This window comes from Gavia stellata, unplaced genomic scaffold (assembly GCF_030936135.1).
Source record: "Gavia stellata isolate bGavSte3 unplaced genomic scaffold, bGavSte3.hap2 HAP2_SCAFFOLD_34, whole genome shotgun sequence".
Classification (NCBI taxonomy): Eukaryota; Metazoa; Chordata; class Aves; order Gaviiformes; family Gaviidae; genus Gavia; species Gavia stellata.
In genome coordinates, this window is record NW_026776320.1 from 2,000,604 (window position 1) to 2,021,170 (window position 20,567).

Below are 20,567 nucleotides of genomic sequence, written 5' to 3' on the forward strand. Positions count from 1 at the left end.
AAGACCGGAGCTGATGCAAAAGCTGCACAACAAGTCCATGAAGAAAACGGGGATTTGGAGGTCCGCTGAAGCTGCAGACTTCAACAAAGTCGTTACACCATTACAAATCAATCTGTTTTGTTCGACAAACTTATAACAAAGTAAGTGGGTTTTTTTCATGATCTTACAAAGCTACTAAAATGAGCCTTACTAGCAAGCCTTTCTGCTATGGCATAATATTGGCTAGGGACTTTCTCCTTCTTTTGACAACAGAAAAAGGTGTTGTTATTCCTGGCAGCAAGAGCTAAATGTATTCAGTGGTCAGGCTGAGACTTCCCTACGTGCCCTTACGTATATGGTACATCCGTGTGACAACTGCTGGGCTGCAGGTGCCTTCCATAGTAGAGTTCCAACAGGGTGGTGCAGCTTGGAACTTCTGGGTTGTTACTGGCAACCTCTGCTAACATTCCGTGGTCGTTGATCAGGTAGGGTCTCCTCCTCGTCCTCTGCCTGCACTGGTATGTCCTGCTCGCAGGAGCAGGCAGTGCCCCTGTGCCGTAAGAAGAGCCGGTGGGGAAGACGGCTGGCCTGGCTGAACAAGGAGCTTATGCTGAGGCTCGGGGAAAAAAAGAGAACTTACCACCTCTGGAAAAAGGGGCAGGCAAGTGAAGAGGAATACAAGGACCTCGTTAGGTCATGCAGGGAGGGAATTAGGAAGGCGAAAGCCCAGCTAGAGCTCAACCTGGCCACGGTCGTGAGGGACAACAAAAAAAGCTTCTATAAATACATTAACAACAAAAAGGGGGCCAAGGAGGATCTCCATCCTCTACTGGATGCGGTGGGGAACATTGTCACGAAGGATGAGGAAAAGGCTGAGGTACTTAATGCCTTCTTCGCCTCAGTCTTTAACAGCCACACCAGGTATCCTCAGGGTATCCGTCTCCCTGAGCTCGATGACAGGGATGGAGAGCAAAATAGGCTCCCCATGATCCAGGAGGAAGCAGTTAACGACCTGCTATGCCACCTGGAGACTCATAAGTCTATGGGGCCTGATGGCATCCACCCAAGGGTGCTGAGGGAGCTGGCGGAGGAGCTTGCCAAGCCGCTCTCCATCATTTATCAACAGTCCTGGTCAACGGGGGAGGTCCCGGATGACTGGAGGCTTGCCAACGTGACGCCCATCTACAAGAAGGGTCGGAAGGAGGATCCGGGGAACTACAGGCCTGTCAGCCTGATCTCGGTGCCGGGGAAGGTTATGGAGAGGCTCATCTTGAGGGCGCTCACGGGACACGTGCAGAATACCCAAGGGATCAGGCCAAGCCAGCACGGGTTCATGAAAGGCAGGTCCTGCTTGACCAACCTGATCTCCTTCTATGACCAGGTGACCCGCCTAGTGGACGAGGGGAAGGCTGTTGATGTTGTCTACCTGGACTTCAGCAAAGCCTTTGACACTGTTCCCCACAGTATTCTCCTAGAGAAGCTGGCGGCCCGTGGTTTAGACAGGTACACTCTTCGCTGGGTAAAAAACTGGCTGGATGGCCGAGCCCAGAGAGTTGTAGTGAATGGGGTGAAATCCAGCTGGCGGCCGGTCACAAGCGGAGTCCCCCAGGGCTCAGTTTTGGGACCGGTCTTGTTTAATGTCTTCATTGATGATCTGGATGAGGGGATAGAGTGCTCCCTCAGCAAGTTTGCAGACGACACCAAGTTGGGAGGGAGTGTTGATCTGCTTGAGGGTAGGAAGGCTCTGCAGAGGGATCTGGACAGGCTGGATCGATGGGCTGAGGCCAACCGGATGAAGTTCAGTAAGGCCAAGTGCTGGGTTCTACACTTGGGCCACAACAACCCCAGGCAACGCTACAGGCTTGGGGATGAGTGGCTGGAAAGCTCCCCCGCAGAAAAGGACCTGGGGGTGTTGATCGACACCCGGCTGAATATGAGCCAGCAGTGTGCCCAGGTGGCCAAGAAGGCCAACGGCATCCTGGCTTGTATCAGAAATGGTGTGGCCAGCAGGAGCAGGGAGGTGATCATGCCTCTGTACTCGGTGCTGGTGAGGCCGCACCTCGAATACTGTGTTCAGTTTTGGGCCCCTCACTACAAGAAAGACATTGAGGTGCTGGAGCGTGTCCAGAGAAGGGCGACGAAGCTGGTGAGGGGTCTGGAACACAAGTCTTATGAGGAGCGGCTGAGGGAGCTGGGGTTGTTTAGCCTGGAGAAGAGGAGGCTGAGGGGAGACCTCATTGCTCTCTACAGCTACCTGAAAGGGGGTTGCAGAGAGGTGGGTGTTGGTCTCTTCTCCCAAGTGACTAGTGACAGGACTAGAGGAAATGGCCTCAAGTTGCGCCAGGGGAGGTTCAGGCTAGATATTAGGAAAAAGTTCTTTACCGAGAGAGTAGTGAAACATTGGAATAGGCTGCCCAGGGAGGTGGCAGAGTCACCCTCCCTGGAGGTATTCAAGGAGCGTGTGGATGTGGCATTGTGGGATGTAGCTTGATGGACATGGTGCTGTGTGGTGTTGGGTGGGTTGGTTTTTGGTGTGTTGTGCCTTGTTGTTGTTGTGTGGTGGTTGGCTTGCGTGGGTTGTTTGTGTGTGGTTTTTTTTTTTTGTTTTTTTTTTTTTTTTCAGGTTGGACTTGATGATCTTACAGGTCTTTTCCAACCGTAGTGATTCTGTGATTCTGTGATTCTGTGAATTATTGTTAATACATTGATTTGTGTAAGGTGTGGGGCTTTGTACTTCGCAGCAAAACTGTTTAACCTGTTTTTTGGAAATAGGTGCTTGTGGCTGCTTAAGACTTCCAGGTCTGAGAGCATGTGCGGGAGGATGTATTTGGAAGGTGTTTCATGTGTAAAGAATTTGGGCACAGCCAATGTTGAAATTTGCCACTGGTGTCTCTGTTTTGGGATTGCCAGTTGCAGAGAGGTCTTCATACCAGAGCATCTTTTATGTACTTGCCCTCTAAATGAATTTTCTTAGCATCAGAACTGCCTTCACTTTTAATTAACTTTTCTTCCATGCTTATGAATGTTCTTATAATGCTTGGTTGAGTTAAGATACTGAGGAAAGTTGGATAAAGCCAAAGTGAAGTAGTCCCAGTGTTTCTGCCTGTCTGTCCATGGCTTAATTCTCTTTGTGAAGCCCAAATGGACATTGTTTTCAGAAAGGTTTGCCAAGTGTAACAGCAGTGGGATGTTTTTTCCAGCATGTATAGTCATGGAAAACCAGTACAAAACTTAGATTACAGTTAAGAGAAGAACAAGCAGCCTGTTGTCTGAGGAAGGCTGTGAACTGAAAATTACTTAATGCTGTCATGCAGAACAACTTAAGTGCTATTATAAACTGCCATAATTTCTTTCTGTTGTCTTACTATGATCTTTAGAATTCTTATTTTTCTCTTGCTTAAATGGATTTTTTTTACTGTGCTCACCGAGAGGGAAAATAAACCTGAAAACAGTGTATTTTTGCAAATCTCAAATGCTTGTTCTTAAATCTATAAAAACCTTGAACATTTGATCTAATTTTTAAGTAGTGAGAGCTTGCATTCATGTATGTGCTGTGTTGACTGGTGTGGCTATTCGTAAGTGCTAAGAGTTGTTGAAGTAAACCCAGTTTAATGCCTGCAGTGACCTTTTTCCTTTATTTACTCACAGACATTAAATAGAAAACAATTTGAACACGTATTTAACTATTTAGGAAGTTTAAGCTCATTTGTAAGGTTTTCTGCATTCACTTGCCATTGTTATAAAAGCAAAAACCTTCTAGCTGCATCCTAAGTTAGAAAGCGCTTTTCTCTTTCTCCTTAATTCAAATCAGGTGTCTTCCACTAAACTTTCGGAAAGACGATTTGAAGGGAATTCACAAGGATCGAATGAAAATTGGAGCACGTCTGGCTGACGTTGATCCAATGCAAACAGATTGTTCAGTAAGTATTTTTAGTTCATTGTGTCAGTGAGATGTTTCCAGTGTTTATGAAAGCTTTCAATAACGTGCTGTCTACAGCTACCTTGGTTTACAATTTTCTCTCAAGCAGTTTGAAAATTGCCCAGAGCATTTCCTTTGTGCTGACATACAATTTCTGATGGAACCTTATCAAGGTTGCAGCTTTCTTTAACATATAAAATGTGTTCTTTTGAATTTCTCTTTAGGTACGGTTTGATGGTGTGGGTGGTCTTTCTGACCACATTTCAGCTTTAAAAGAGATGGTCGTTTTTCCTTTGCTTTACCCAGAAGTCTTTGAGCGATTCAAAATTCAACCTCCAAGGTAACAGACATTGTTTCATAGAATCATAGAATGGTTTGGGTTGGAAGGGACCTTAAAGATCATCCAGTTCCAACCCTCTTCCATGGGCAGGGACACCTTCCACTAGAGCAGGTTGCTCAAAGCCCCATACAACCTGGCCTTGAACACTTCCAGGGTTGGGGCGTCCACAGCTTCTCTGGGCAACCTGTTCCAGTGCCTCACCACCCACATGGTGAAGAATTTCTTCCTTATAGCTGATCTCAATCCACCCTCTTTCAGTTTTAAAGCCATTACCCCTTGTCCTGTCACTACATGCCCTTGCAAAAAGTCCCTCTCCAGCTTTCCTGTAGGCCCCTTTTGGGTACTGGAAGGCTGCTCTAAGGTCTCCCCGGAGCCTTCACTTCTCCAGGCTGAACAATGCCAACTCTCTCAGCCTGTCTTCATAGGAGAGGTGCTCCAGCCCTCTGATCATCTTTGTGGCCCTCCTCTGGACTTGCGCCAACAGGTCCCTGTCCTTACGTGGGGGGCCCCAGAGCTGAACGCAGTACTCCAGGGGGGGTCTCATGAGAGTGAAGTAGAGGGGAAGAATCACCTCCCTCGACCTGCTGGTCACCCATTTTCATGAGAATATTCAACTGAGGTATCAATATGTTTCCATGCTTCAAAATTTTCAGGAGTGTTGATGGGGTTTTTTAGCAGTAGTAAAAAGTAATTTCTTAAAAATGGATAGAATCCAGAATATATGTAGGATCAAAGATGTACTGTGTGGGGAGAATATACTTTGAAAGTGTCTTGCCTTTAAAAGGCAGGGTTGGAGTGTTTTTGTTTTGAGTTCTACGTACAAGTCAACTTCATTAGTTTATAAGCAGGAAGAAGGAATTACCTACTGGTAGTCAATTGTAATTTGTTTCTTGGAAGTCCAGTTGTCTCTCCCACCGACTCTCTTTTTTTTCAAGTGCTCAAGTATCAAGTTTACAATTGATAGGACTTGCAACTAGAACCTTGCAGCGTTTGTTGTACTTAGTTATGAAATGAAATTATTAGTTAGCTTTACATATTCTTGGTCAGCAAAACTCAATCATGGTATATTGAAATACGACTTTTAATCCTTTGCTTTCAGTAACTTTAAAAGTATTACAAAGAACGACAACAAAATCTGTGTTTTGCTTCTTTATTCATTTAAATTCTTTTTGAAACAGCAGTGTATTGGCTTTTCTAGCTGATGGCTATATTTATCTGATGGCTATATTTATCTGATGGCTATATTTATATATCCCAGCTTCAGACTTCCTCCTCATTTATCATCAGCAATGGGAGACCAAGTCCACTAACTTAAAGCTTTTTACGGGAGAATTAAATGCTTTACTATCAAATCTTGCCTTTTGTGAAAACAAGAATGAATGTGCCGTGTATCATTGAAGAATGAACTGGTGATTCATAAGTTAGCCCAGTCTTAGATTCTGTGCTGAAGTTTGTTCTTGTTTGGCTCCACTGTGCTGTAACCACCCCTGTTAGTTTGTCAGCAGTTTTGGAAGTGTTGTTCTGGGACACTACGATCATTTCTCAAGGTTCTGTACATCTGCATGATCCTCTTTATTCATGTTGTTTACTGCCTTGTTGAGTTGTGTAGGAACACAAAACTTCCATCTGGTTTGACTTTTCTCACGCTTCAGCTGTTACCGCTCTCTTACACGTCAAGTGTAAGCTAGAGAGAAGAGTTGTGTGTTGTAGGGATGAGGGTTGTAATAGGTACTTTGCCATGATGTTTTTTTCTTATGTGAATCTTTGGTATTTTTAATTGCAGAGGCTGTCTCTTCTATGGCCCTCCAGGGACTGGGAAGACACTGGTTGCTCGTGCACTTGCTAATGAATGTAGCCAAGGTGACAGGAGAATAGCCTTTTTTATGAGAAAAGGTGCCGACTGCCTGAGTAAATGGGCGGGGGAATCTGAACGACAGCTTCGTTTATTGTTTGATCAGGTAAGGTGGAAACGTGCCACGTGTTCTGTCCGAGTTGTAACTGTGGTTTTCTGTGGTCAATATTTTTAAGAACTCACTCTTTTTTGGGTTTTGTCAGTTCCTTCCACTGAAACGGGATTGTCAGTGTTTCTTTTTTCAGTGGGTTTTTTAGGGGCTTGAAATCTTGAGATGTATTGGGAAAGATTAATAAAACAAATGAGAGAACCTCGCAAAGCACCCCCCCCCCCAAAAAAAAAAAACCATCAAACAGCCACAAAAAAGGTTTCAAGAGGCAAGAGACGGTGGCTTTAGATCAGAGGGAAACAGATGCAGGCTGCAAGCATGGTCATTTAAATTCATAACAGAAGCTTGCTTCCAGAACCTGTAATTGAATTAAGTCCTGGCTCTGTTCTCGGTGGTTGCCAAATAGCTGTAAATACTACTGGTATGATTTGTTTCCTGTCACCCAGTCTCAGTGGGTTGACATAGCTGCTGTCTTCTGTTACTCGTGCCACTTACTCCGTTAGCTCAATTAGTAGAGATCCCTGATGCTAGCTGGAAAAATCTAGCTCCAGTGACTTTCCAACCATGACGTTTTTCTCTTTAAAATTGTGCTGGTTTACTTATGTCAGTATTCCTGTGTTTTCATTCTAGGCCTACCAGATGCGACCTTCAATTATTTTCTTTGATGAGATAGATGGTCTTGCTCCTGTGCGGTCCTGTGAACAAGACGAAATCCATAGGTAGTACATTTTTTGTACCTACATAGAAGCTGCTAGATCTTTGTGAAAAGAAGACCACAACCTATTTAACTTCATGTGACACATTCATTTGTCCTGAAAACTAGTAATTCAATGCTACTAAACTTCAGATGGTTTTTAAACAATAATTGAAAACAATTCACTAAGCTTGATAGCAGCACAAGACCTGTGTTACCTTGTCTGTTTTTTTATGTCTCAAAACGAGTCTTTCAGTAAGGAGCATCTCATCAATAAAAGCTTGTCCTTTTTGAGTGGTCATTGGAGAAGGTCATGTAAAATGTAACAAAATTTACTAACCCAGTGAATGAAAATTATATTTTTCTGTTAGCTCTATTGTATCAACACTTCTGGCACTTATGGATGGGTTAGACAGCAGAGGAGAGATTGTGGTAATTGGAGCCACCAACAGGCTGGATTCTATAGATCCTGCTTTACGAAGACCCGGACGGTTTGATCGAGAGTTCCTCTTCAGCCTGCCAAATAAAGAGGTCAGAACTTAAACTCAACCCTAATGCTAATGTGGCAAAGTCCCTCTTTGCAACAAAATCACATAACAGTGCAGTATCCCGGAGCAGTTAAAGTCGAAATCAGTGTTGTACAACTTGGACAAAAGAGTGATGTCTGGAGAGAGCTGCGTTGTGCTGTGGAGGGCAGATCTGGTACTGAATATATATGACTAAGATGATTTCAACAAGTAGGTAGTTCTAGAATTAATTTTGGTTTCACTGTGACCAGCCAAGAAAAGGGGATGCTGCTAGTCACCGAAATGTTTAAGTAAGGATCAATGTCTGAATTAGCTATAAATTACTGCTATCTCATCTGGAAAATGACAGAAATGGTGTGCACGCAAGAATTCCTTTTTGCTAACAACAACTTTTACCAAGGCTGGTGCTGGAGCAACTTAAGATTTTTCATTCCCAAAGCGGTTCATGTTTGCTTACTTATTTAATCCAATTAGGCACTTTCACCCTGAAGCACTCTTGCTCTCAGTTCTTGGTTTATGAATGGATAGTGGACGTACCTGTGTTGGACTGTTCCCAGGCTGGGTATCCTGGGCGTTACCTATAAGTATTTGGGGATCTGACATTCTTACTGGTACTCGTTAGCAGCGACTTGGACAAAGATGTGAAGTACACTGCACAGGTGCAGGGCTTGGGAAGCTTCTAGTTCAATGGCAATAGCTAAGCAATGAAAAAATAGGTATATAGCAACAAAAACATATTGGGGGGACGATCGTGTGCAAAACTGGAACCCTGTTTTTGTGGTTTTTCTCTGGCTACCGCTGAATTGCTTTTTCTTTTAGTAGCACTTTTTGGAAAAAGGATAAAATGCTTATTGGAGTGAAGGCTAATAAAAGTGCACTGAGCAGTGTAGTTAACACACACATTTGCCTCCAGTTTCTATCTGCTTTCAGGAACAGGAGAGGAGGTGCCATGAAACGGATATAATACACAGTTCCCTACTGTGGAAGAATTCTAGAAATCTGCCATAATTAATCTGTGTACCAGGAAATACTTAAATGAAAGTCTTGCTAAGATCAGACACGAAGACAGGCAACATTTGACATTTTCTGGATCAATGACAGGAGTTTGAGTCATAATTATTGTTCTTCGTAGTAACTGTAGCAATTTGAAAGGTAGTGCTAGGACTGTCTTCCTTGAATGAACTGGCAGAAAACCAAATTTGATGAACTAATGAGCCTGTCAGCATGAGATTTTGCTGAATTGGAGAGAAAAAGTATTTTTATTAATGTGAGGTGGTTTTGTGTTTTGTTTTTTATTTTTAAGAGAAAACTTAGGACAAACCAAAATGCAACCATTTTGTTTCCAGGCTAGAAAAGATATTTTCAAGATTCACACACGAGACTGGACCCCTAAGCCACTGGACATGTTTCTTGAAGAGCTAGCTGAAAAATGTGTTGGTAAGTTTGAAAACAAAGTCAGTCCCTGCACGTGACTGAGTCCTAAGGAGTCTGAGCTTGTACCAGGCAGCACCCGAGCTCTTGTGCCTTGCTGCAGAGTGAGGCAGCTGACAGGCCTTGGGAGCAAACAAAGTTAGATGCTTCTTTTCTTGTCATTTTCTTCTTGTCTCTCAGAACATTAAAGAGCTTTGGGGCCTCTTCCTCAGGACTAAAGTTCTGATTAGGAGGCCGCTTCATAAGCGCAGGGTATCAGGCTGCGAGCCACGTAACAAAACTTCTCTGCAGTTCGGTAACGCTTTGGATTATCTCTTAGCCTGTTAATTTTTAGCTGCATACAAAGTCTTTCAGTGTTGCACTTTGGAAACCTTGGCCTTGACTTCTGTGTTGCCTGAGACTGACATAACATTTGATTCTTGTTTTGTTTATTAGGATACTGTGGTGCTGATATTAAATGCTTATGTGCTGAAGCTGCCCTCTGTGCTCTGCGCCGCCGCTATCCTCAAATATACAAAAGCAGTGAGAAACTGCAGTTAGATATTGCTTCTATTAAAATAACAGCGAAGGATTTTGTCATGGCTATGCAGAAGACTGTTCCAGCTTCACGGAGGGCTGTGGCTTCACCTGGGCGAGCACTATCACCTATTTCAAAACCACTGCTTGAAAACACACTAGCAAGAATTTTACAAGCCTTGCAGAGAGTATTTCCCCACGCAGAGCTTGCTCTAAAGAAGGGCCAACAGCAAGGTATAACAATAGTAGCTGCTTCTTTAAACTTCTGCCAAAGCAAAAACTTCCGATTTGTGCAATCAACGTACAGAAACCTCTCAGCCATAATGACAGTAGGATTTTATAATATGCACATGCACGCCTTTATTTCAGGAATATCGTGCATAGTTTTTATTCTGGATTCTAAACTGAAGTGCTGGATGGGAGCTGTGAATGACTCGCAATACATAGGAGAGAACTATGCATTCTCTCCTAGAGCACCCTGTTTCTCACAGTAGCTAATATCGTGTTTATCATTCATAGAGATGGATTTAAGGTTTAATGTGTGAGGCACCTCTTTCAAAATAAATGTTTAAATGGGGGGAGAGGGCATTTTTACATGAATGCTTCTAATTCCTGTGAAGAATGTCAGAACCACAATACAACTATAAGTGGTTTAAGCTAAATATTGTTACAGCTATCGTGATTTTTAACCATAGTCTCCTAATTTGAATGTTTGTGGATCACACTGTACGCCTGCACATGAGATCAGAATGTTTCAGTAACGTATACTCTGGGGCTGGGCTTGCATAGCATATGTGAGCTCACACTCCTGACTGCATCAACCCTGACCAAGTTGTCTGTCGGTTGGTGACAGCAAATAAATTGATAAACTCGCTGCACTCCTGATTAACGGAGATCCATGAATAGTTAGTTACTATCCTAATCCCTGGAGAATATCCTATCAGTATTACTCCCAGTAGAGCTGGTAGATTGTTTGCATTGGTGAAAGAGGCAGAAACCCACCAACAATATAAAAGCAGAGAGGCTAAGGGATTGGTAATTGCATCCCGTCTCCGTTGTTGGCCTTTCATGATCTCTTCCTTCGGGGATCTTTGAGGAGCCTTATTTAGAAGATGTGTTGGTCTGTATATTCTGACTCACTAGTCCTAGACAAAGGGAAGTCTGTGGCCACCACATTCACTTAATTTCCCCACATCCAGTGGGGGAACCTGCTCCAGAAGGAAGTGGCCTTGTTGGGTTCTTCAGGTGCCTAGGAACTACAGAAGTTCCTAATCATCTTTATTCTAAGGAAGAAACCTCCTGTTGTTTTCACCAACAGAGAGAGAATACCTTATGCAAATCATGTGATGTAGGACAGCTTTGTAGAGACTTGTGCAATCTCCTTAGATCTGTGGTAGGATAAACTCTTCAGAAAATAACATTCTGCATGTGCCCTCAAATGAAGAAATACAATATAAGGGGTCTCCAGCACTGATTTAGAAGCTGTATTAATGTGAGAGCAAGCTATGGACTATTCAGGAAAGTTAACAAACCTCTCTTGTCTTTCAGACAGTTTAAATCATATTTTAAGAAATTATGCAATTGACAGTGATGAGGAATCACCATCAATCTTTGAAGATAAGCCAACTCCTGAAATGCCTGGTAGACAAAAGGAAAAATTCCTCAATTTTAGCAGGTACATATTTGTCCCTTTATGTTTGCATTATTAAGATGGCCGTGTCTGTAAACAGTTTTGGTGTGAGGGGTGGTAGATGAAGAAGTAGAGGGGAGGGGTGTGGGGGGGTGATCAATATTTGCAAGAAGTAAGCGTGAAGATCCAGCTGGGTACTGAGGTTCTAATGGAGTACACTGCCATAACCCATCAAACTGAATGGCCCAGCCCTCTTTTCCTAAGTCAAAGTGGTCCACAGACTATTAGAATGTGTTGATTTAATCCATGGCAAACCTTGAAAGACTCAAGACCAAAGAAACGTGCTGCCTGTCCTTTTAGCTAAAAAAACCCTACAGATTCGTGTAGACATCTTTTGCCCTTCTAATTTCCAAGATTGTTAAACCAGTAGCGAATTATGTAGCAGAAACAGAACTGAGAAATGGTTTGTTAAAACACTGTGAGAAAAACTTAAACAATGTCTGCATTTTGTACCTTTAACCGACTAAGTTTATGTTAACTTTTTAACATTTTAATGTGGAAGTCATATAAGCTGACAGTTGAAAAAACAGATTATTGTCGTCACTGGTGGGTCAGTTATTTTTCTCACTTTCTATTGCTGCGCTGTCCAGAAAATCTTCTGACCTGCTGAGCTTGGTTAGGTCTCTAGATCTTTGACTTCAGCCAGCAAAGGTACAATAGTATTGTGGTGGAAAAAAACGAATGCTCTTCACCAATGTGTTTCATGCTAGTAAAGCAGGATTACTAGGAAATTAATAGACAATTCAAAGATGAAACATTAGAATGACTGAATAAAATAAATATACATCTTAATACATATTGAGTGTACTGCTGTAATTTAACCAGTCCATTTGTGTACTTCTTCAGATACAGCTAATGTGTTTCAGTGCCCACGTTAATTTTTTTCTAGAAATGTTGTTCTACTCCTTCCTTCCCACTATCTCCAGTAACTATGGCCAAATTTCAGCTAAACTAGACAGATGTAGAGATCTCACAGCTACTTAAACTCAAGACCTACTGAAAATCAGTGTCTACGGGCAGTGAGGAGATCCAGATAGGCGTGTGCTGAGAGATAGAGTTGTTATTCTCCCCCATATCGGGTTACTGATGAGTTGTCACATGTGTATTTAGCTGGACAGTCCCCCTGTATGATTTAAGAGCCGTTACTTAACCCAGCCAAAGGAACAGCAGACATGCTGGGGATTGGCAGGATTTCTTAAGGGAGGTATGGTACAAGTTTTTTAAAAAGAAAATGGGCTTTGACAGTGTTCCTGATCACAGACCAGCTTATTATTTGCTGGAACATGGAGAGTATTTACCGAAAGGGAAAAAAAAAAGAAAGAAAGGTGTATAGGAAAAAACCTTATCCTCTGTGTGCCTATTCATCACCTCATTTTTAAACTTGTTTTCTTCTTCCTGTTCTAGAAATGCTTATTACCAGCCAACATCTTGCAGGCCACGGTTCTTACTAGTTGGAGAGCCAGGATACGGGCAAGCTTCTCATTTGGCACCTGCAGTAATACATGCCCTGGAAAAGTTTCCAGTCTATACACTAGACCTATCTGTTCTGTTTGTTAGCATCACATCATCGGAAGAAACATGTGCACAGGTACCTTTGTTTCTCTTTAATCTCATAAACTAGTAAAGTAAGCAAAATTCATTGTTAATGGAGGTGCCCTGGTTTGAATGTGCTGTTAGGTTTACTTCTGTCTGAAAAGCCACTTTTCTGCTAGATCAAATGATACCAAATGAGGATGTTACATGTGGCCGTATCTTTCATTCCAAAGGAATGGAAAGTGAGGATGTTGCTAACAGCTTGGGAAGCTGGGAGGTGCTGCTAATAAACCCCTCTTTATAGCAAGAAGTCCTCCCCATCTCGGTGGGATCCAGAAAGTTGTTTTCATTGCTGCTTAAGAATCTGTGCTCCCAGTAGATGGCTCTGCAGCAGCCTGACTGCCTGTCATGCACTTTTTGTAACCTTCATTTTCATTATATTTGTAAGGCAATCAAGCTTTTGGGGAAAAGAAGTGTTTCTTTTCTTATATATACCTATACAGCTTGTACTGCTGCAGTATATGCAGGAAAAGCGTTAAAATTCATGGAACGCTTACGTTTGTTTTTCTTATACTAGAAATTAAATATAAGCAGATTTAGTGCTGTTTTCCTTTTTACTTTTAGGCAGGAAATCCCTTTCATTGTTTGACATCACTGTATTAAAATATTTTCACCTTTAGTAGCAGCATTTGAGAGCTCTACAAGTAAGGATGGACATGTTACATGACTGGAGACTCATTTGTCACATAAGAGGAACAATTCCTTTTGTGTTATGTGATGGTTGCACCTGCGGTCATATAACTAGCATGTCTAGTCACTGCCTGGATATACCACGTGCACTTCCCATCTTGTGACAGGAACTCCCTGAATATTGATAATCTGAAAGGGTGCACGGAGAAATTTGTCATGTGAAAGGACTGTTGCCGCTTCCCTCATGTGGTAGATGCATGTCCTCTTCTGTGATCGAGGTACCATCTGTAGGCAATGGCTTGTGGTCTTCCGAAGCACGTAATCTGGTCTGATTGATAATGAGAGGCTGTGAGTGATTTAGCTATTCAGGCAGCTATTCAGACTGGTCACCTCTTATAAAATGTACGTGAAGTTATGAATTGTAACCAGGCTTCTTTCACAGTGTCAGCCCTCATCTTTTCACATAGGTCTTTGCTTGTTCAAACTGTGCTTCAGAGTGACTTGGATATGTGCGCACCCTGAATTGAAAATGGTGCAGTCAGAGTCGTGTAGTGATTTACCCAGGCTAATACATCTTGCTCAAGGGTTAGTCTTGTTTTTTCAGGCACACCACCACAGCAGCTGAGTTGTAAGGCTCTTTAGGCATTACCTTAAACCTAAGTAGTTTTGAAATCAGGCAGAGATTCAGGTCAGTTTCTGTCTGTGTAGCAATGTCCATATTTGAGTAAAGTGAAAATTTTACCTTATTGTTAAGGAGTTGTTTTTTGTTGGATCGTTTTGATGTTTTGGCTGCATGTGCTCCTATTTCATAAGACAGTTTGACTGACACGTAGTTATTTATTAGCCTGTTCTACATGGTTTAGTTTTCTTATCCAAGCTTTCATTTTACCAGTTGATGCGAGAAGCACAAAGAACAGCACCAAGTATCATTTATATTCCACATATCCATTTGTGGTGGGAGGCTGCTGGAGCTACATTGAGAGCTACTTTTACAACACTACTGCAGAACATTCCAGCATTTGCTCCAGTTTTGCTGCTTGCAACATCTGATGTGTGTCATGCAGATCTCCCAGAAGAGGTATTTCTGTTGATACTTTTCTTACTTTTTTTAGTCAGTTTTTTGTTAATTTATAAATCCTTTAAACGTTGGAGTACTGTGCACTCTTAAGCAAATTCATACTGTTATTACTCAGGCACCCTAACCAGGTCTCTTAAAATTTGCTTAGACAAAACAATGCTTGAAAGCATTTGCCTAAAGTGTTTTCTGAGTAAAGAGATTGACTTTGACCCAACTTTTTCCCCCTTCTCACACACTCATGCTCATTAGACAGACATAAACATTTACTTCAGACAATAATTCTAGTGACTTCAAGATTGTTAGGTATGTACTTAGTCAAGAATATACGGTGCTTGAAATGTACATGGGAAAAAGATACTTTTACTGAAAAGTGAAAGATAGTTTTACAGAGAAAGTACGATGGTCACACTCTTAATGATGGAATGTAATTTCAAATTTAAATTCTTTATTAAAAATTTCAATTTCTTTCTTCATATCAGTGAAAGCTTTACAAATCAGAAAGCTAAGTTCCAACTTCTGTTTAAGTAACTTGGAAATCTATTTTTAGTTGTATTTCTTAATAAAATTCAGTAAGAGTATGTGCTTAGCTTTCTAGGTATCTGAGAGTGTGCATTAAAGGAAGGTGTTCAAAATGTGAATATGCTGCTCTGATTATTTTGTCTCATTTACTGGGGGGGAGAGAGGGGGTTGCCTAGATGTGTTTATCATCAAATGCTTTGAAAGGGCTTAACTTTCTACAGAAATTCTTCTACGGTTAATAAATTCTTTCTAAAATAAGTATTGAAATTCCTTCCATACTTTCTGGTAGTAGAGATTGAAAAATGGAGTAAAACTTGGAAGTGTGCAGCTTTAGACACCTCATTTAAATTAATTTAAAAAAAACCCACAGCACCTTACCAAAAAAGCCCACACTTGTCTCCTGAATCCTGCCTGTTCCTTCGATAGCTGCCATAAAGATTCAAACTAAAGGACAGCAAGGCAGGTAAATACAAAATAAGCAGTCTAGGAGGTGCTGAATGTCAGCACTTTATCAGTGTATCATAGGGTCCCTTCATTGAGCTTTAACTCTAGAGGTGTTCTTTAGAGAAGATACTTTAATTTGCCATGCTAACCTATGAAAATCCAGCCTTTTAAGGCCAAGAAGATACCTTTTCACAGTTTGTCTTATCAAGGTGATTATTCGGTTTAATTTGGAAAGGCACTCATCTTTTTGGAACAGAACATGAATTTGTGTGACCTTACATCTGAAATATCTTTTCTCCTCATGCTTTAGATAAAAGAATTGTTTATTAATGATGATGAAGTGTTCAAAATCCAGTTGCCTAATGAGGAAGAAAGAAGAACATTTTTTGAGGACTTAATTGTAAATCAAACTGCTAAACCTCCTGCATCAAAAACTAAGACAGGTGAGGATATTCTACATAGAAAACTTTGCTAACTGTAAGTTAACAGCTCTACAGCATTTGCTTTGGTGGTAATTTTCTATCAATAATTTTTCATAGGCTTGTATTTGAGTATCGTAAATTGACTAAAAGTTTCTGATTCTTTTAAGCTTGGCAGACATTGGAAGTACTGCCTGTAGCACCACCGCCTAAGCCTCCACAGCTGACAGAGGAAGAAATAAGACAGCTGGAGGAGCAGGAGGAGGATATATTGCGTGAACTGAGGATTTTCTTAAGGGATGTGACTCGTAGACTTGCCGGTGACAGACGTTTCAGAGCATTTACAAAGCCTGTCGACCCAGAGGAGGTAAATTAGTGTTGATCTGTAATACCATTTTATCTGGGTGTATTCATAATTTCTGCGTGTTTATATTTCTCAGAGTTCGTGTGCTCTTTATAGGAAGGTTTGTCTGTTTTTAGGACCGTACTATTCTGATTTTTCAAGAAGCAGGAAGTTTGCTTTTACTTTTGCTGACTCCTTGAGGCCCTCAAATGTCTGTTATTTGAGTTTCACTGAAAGCCCCGGGTTCCTTCTGCAATGCCTTCAGAACTTTAGAATATTTCAGTTGGAAGGGACCTATAACGATCATCTAGACCGACTGCCAGTTAGACCAACTGCCAGTTAGACCAACTGCCAACACAGTTCACTCATGAAAAGGCTTTGACATGTAGGCATGTTACAGCACTGAAAAGCAGAGAGATCTCTTTCTTTATAATTATAAACAGTATCTATAGGACTGTTTTAATAAAGCCTAAAGCTCTTTAATTGACTGTCAGTAGTTTCTGTGAGAACAGGAGTAAGAACAGCAGTTTTTAAAATAAATTCTAAGATTCTATTCTCTGTTTCATCTGGGGCTCCTGCGTATAAGATCAACCATAAGGGCTGTGTGGTTTCTTCTTCTTCCCATACGCTTCTGTCTTTTTTTTTTCTCATGTAATGTATTGAATAAGTCTAAGCCAGGGGCATATACTTCGAAGTCAGCTGTCGTTTTAATAGAGCTTTGCATTTCAGCAAAGTCCTGTTCCCCTAAACATCCACTGACTTGTCTTTCCCTTTACTTCTAGTTTCTGAGATGTAAATAACCTAAACAAACCTAGATGTCCTCATCTCTACTAGTCATTAGGCTCCTTTTATGGTCTGAGTAAAGAAATCGGCACCTCTCGGTCCGGTTATCTCATGCAAAAGTAGATGCCTAGGACAGATACTTCAAAGGTGCCTTCCTGCACCTTTTTCTTCCCGCCAACAACAAAGAGAATCTCGGGTGACTCTACTGAGAAAGCTTTCTTTGCTGTGATTTTCTGAAGCGAAGTGAAATGAATCCCACTCTGGGTGTCTGCTCCCTTCTCTGCCCCACACGTGCTTCTGGCCTCCCTGCTTCTTGTTTTTCCCTCTTCTGGTCTGTCTCTTCAAAGCCAGTTGAAATAGCCCTTCTATTTTCAAGCAACTAACTGGTTAATTTCCATATCTTTGGATGTGTCATAAATATTTGGGGTTTTGAAGAAGTCCTTTATTTTACGTTATTAAAATAATTAATGTTGGTAGATACTCTGTTAAATCTCTGAACACGCATATTTCATTTGTAGGTACCTGATTATGACGCAGTTATTAAACAGCCCATGGACCTTTCGGCAGTTCTCTCGAAGATTGACTTGCACCAGTACCTAACTGCAGGAGATTTTCTAAAAGACATCGATCTAATCTGCAGCAATGCTTTACAGTACAACCCAGATAAAGACCCTGGAGGTGAGAATGTGTTTTTATCCCTAATTTGGAAAAATTAAAAATGTATAAATTGATAAACGTCGTCTGTGGACAGTAGACTTGGAATTAGATAATTTTAAACATCCACAGAGAGCATTTCTTGCCAGGATGTAAATGTTGGAGCATTAAACTACTTGGACAAGAAATTGTGATAGAAGTGTTGATCAGTAACTAGTGCTTTTGCTTTAATGATTAACTTTTATGTTGTTATGCTGAAAATATTCACTGAGATAACCCTTCAGAACCTATCTATGAAAAGAGCAAAATCTTTCGATAAGTAATCAAAATAAAGGATTTCATCAGCTGGTAGAAAAGACTCAGTTCTGACTGTAAAATTTCAGATCGTCTCATTAGGCACAGAGCTTGTGCTTTGAGAGATACTGCATATGCCATCGTGAGAGAGGAAATGGATGAAGATTTTGAACAACGCTGTAAAGAAATTCAAGAATCTCGCAAGAAAAGAGGTATGGTTTTTGACGCTAATGATTTTAAGACTTGTCTCGGTATTTGTAACCAACAATGCAAGACACAATTCTTTGCTATCTGTTCTTTATTGCAAGGTTGTAGCTCTTCAAAGTATGCTCCGCCTTACTACCGTGTAATGCCAAAGCAGAACTATGTTCCTGGCTGTGAGAAAACAGACCCAAAGTGTAACGAAAAGATGAAGATGCCAGCAGCGCCTGTAGATTCCAGTACACCGTGCTCTGAAGGCAAGTTGCATTTTATTCAGACTTTCCTGGAGAAGGTGCTAAAGTCACTGATACCTTCTCTGGTTTTGTGACATAACAGGTTTCTGTGATGCCTGGTTCTTCGTGCCAGAGGCGTTCAGTGTTTTTAATTTGCTTCAAAACGTGAGATAAATCCAGAGGTCATTCATTCGATAGAGTTATGAAGTTCAAGTACAGTGGATGGTTTACATTGTAAGACACTGGACTTGATGACCCAACTGACATTTAACGGCTCCTAAATTGCTCTCTCTTGAAGTCAAAAATGTTGTACATGGCAGTTTCTGAATACTCAACTAGCTTTTAGTTATGAGAAACAGTATTTTTCCCTTCCCTGCCCTCAAATGCTAAAATCTATGCCACCTCTTAGTGTGATTTCCAGCTGAAGGGGGAAAGGGCAGAAAAATAGGGGAGCAATAATAATAGATATGTAAAGGAAAGACAATTATTTCCTCACTTTTCCTGTGAAAAGGACATGAAGGAACAAAGGGACTTGGGTGTCTTTCGGCTAAAACGCATGACATGGTGTGAACTTTCCTGGTCTCCATAACAGGACTAGGAATTTTGCCATTGACTTCACCCATGCGCTTTGTGCAGTACTCCGTCGATACAAAGAACGGTGGGTTTTTCTGGAAGGCAAAAATGCTAAGTTTGTTTTAAACAAGGTTAACAGAAAGCGTGTGAGGTGTAAGTCTTCACAGGCAAATTTTTCTCCAGCAAATATTCCCTTAAAATTGTCTCTTTAACTCTGCCCAACATGTGTTTAGCTTCTGAAGTTTACAGCTTTATAACCGATTTGAAGAAGGGCTCGTCTCCAAATGCTTTTCTGTTCATCTATATTAGTTCACGTAGTAAGACAGTAAGCAACTTCACCTAATAACTTTGCTTTCTGGTAATACTTCCTATATAAAGTAAGAATTTTCTGCTCATAAAATCTTGAAGCTGATGGTTTTGTGAGTGAAATTCTGTAGCTGGCTTTTTAAAATCTAATAGCAAATTGACCTCATTAACTTGCAACTCTTTCTCTAGACATATGTAGGGAGACAGACAATGTTACCTGAGCTCCTTTGATAATTTTCCTTGTAAGTCAAGTAAGATGAGGATGCTGGATTTTGAAGGAAGAACTGTTTTGGTAAGGTTTTGGCTTACTTTTGCTGATATCTTTTTGTAGAGATGTCAAAAAGGAAACGCAGAAAGAACAAAGCGTCTTCAAGTATCGCAGCAAAGAGGAGGAAATTTTAGTTCAATAAAGAGAATAAAGTTCCAGAAGACCAAAATGAAGCAGAGAGTGTGGAAGAGTCTCCAGAAGAACATGTTTCTAACATGGATTGCACGGAAGTTGAGTCCACACAGGATTCTTCTATGGAAGAAAATGGAAGTGTACTTCAAGAACGACAGAAAAATGGGCATGAAAATAAATCTGGGTCAGAAAACGAAAGAGAGAGGGTTCTCCTTGTGGCTAAATCTGCTTCTGAAAAGAAGAGTGTCATGCTTTCTGAACATTCAGACCTAAGAGAGGACAGTGAAATGCCAGATTGCCAAATAGCAGAAAGTTCTGAAGACGGAGATTCAAATGGTAAGTGAAAGGTCAAACAGGTCCTTTAGCTCCTTTTTCTTCCTGAGGAGGATTACACTATTTATTGGGGGGGGGGGGGGGGGGGAGAAGGGGAGGGGAGGGGAGAGGAAATACTTCCAGTCGGAAGGGACCTACAATGATCATCTAGTCCAACTGCCCAACCAGTCGAGGGCTGACCCAAAGTTAAAGCATGTGGAGGGCACTGTCCAAATGCCTTTTTTTGGGGCACTGACAGGCAGGGGGCATCGACTACTGCTCTAAGAAGGACTGTTCCAGTGTTTGACCACCCAGGAAATGGTGGGCATAGCCCCAGTAAAAGGGGGAGAAAGCAGCACAGGTGGGGATAGCAACGCCACCTGCACTGTGAGAAACACCAAGACTTTTTTGGCAATCTTCAAGCCTTTATTTTCTTTTACTGCCTGATAATTAGACTTAGAGGGCTGGCAGCCCTTGAGGGCCGGCACATGCCCCAGCTGCTGGCCCACCCCGGTTTCGGCAGTGCCTGGGGCATTCTTCTAGTGCTGCCGGCGGGGTGGCCTCTTCTTGGCTGGAGAGGAAGCGTCGGGGCTGCCGGCCCTCCTCTTCGGGGGTCGCCGTGGCCCCCCAGGGGAGTGGTCCCTGCCCCGGCTGGGAGTAGATGGATGTGCCATGGCCTCCTCGGGATCCTCCGGGGGCTCTTCTTGCTCCCCAGGAATAGGAACGGG

General features: G+C 41.8%; 1 protein-coding gene across 1 annotated transcript in view; it reads left to right on the top strand.

Annotated features, from left to right (window-relative positions):
- Nucleotides 1–19,164, top strand: part of LOC132320857 (ATPase family AAA domain-containing protein 2-like) — a 164,173-nt gene extending 145,009 nt beyond the window's left edge. The window contains exons 5-20 of the mRNA XM_059834481.1: nucleotides 3,791–3,899; nucleotides 4,123–4,238; nucleotides 6,022–6,196; nucleotides 6,830–6,918; nucleotides 7,265–7,424; nucleotides 8,767–8,857; nucleotides 9,287–9,668; nucleotides 12,462–12,645; nucleotides 14,173–14,358; nucleotides 15,632–15,764; nucleotides 15,911–16,107; nucleotides 17,385–17,544; nucleotides 17,904–18,026; nucleotides 18,123–18,272; nucleotides 18,841–18,906; nucleotides 19,055–19,164. Of these exons, the coding sequence (XP_059690464.1) occupies nucleotides 3,791–3,899; nucleotides 4,123–4,238; nucleotides 6,022–6,196; nucleotides 6,830–6,918; nucleotides 7,265–7,424; nucleotides 8,767–8,857; nucleotides 9,287–9,668; nucleotides 12,462–12,645; nucleotides 14,173–14,358; nucleotides 15,632–15,764; nucleotides 15,911–16,107; nucleotides 17,385–17,544; nucleotides 17,904–18,026; nucleotides 18,123–18,272; nucleotides 18,841–18,906; nucleotides 19,055–19,164 (2,431 nt within the window). The remainder of the gene's footprint in view (nucleotides 1–3,790; nucleotides 3,900–4,122; nucleotides 4,239–6,021; nucleotides 6,197–6,829; nucleotides 6,919–7,264; nucleotides 7,425–8,766; nucleotides 8,858–9,286; nucleotides 9,669–12,461; nucleotides 12,646–14,172; nucleotides 14,359–15,631; nucleotides 15,765–15,910; nucleotides 16,108–17,384; nucleotides 17,545–17,903; nucleotides 18,027–18,122; nucleotides 18,273–18,840; nucleotides 18,907–19,054) is intronic.
- Nucleotides 19,165–20,567: the final 1,403 nt, after the last annotated feature.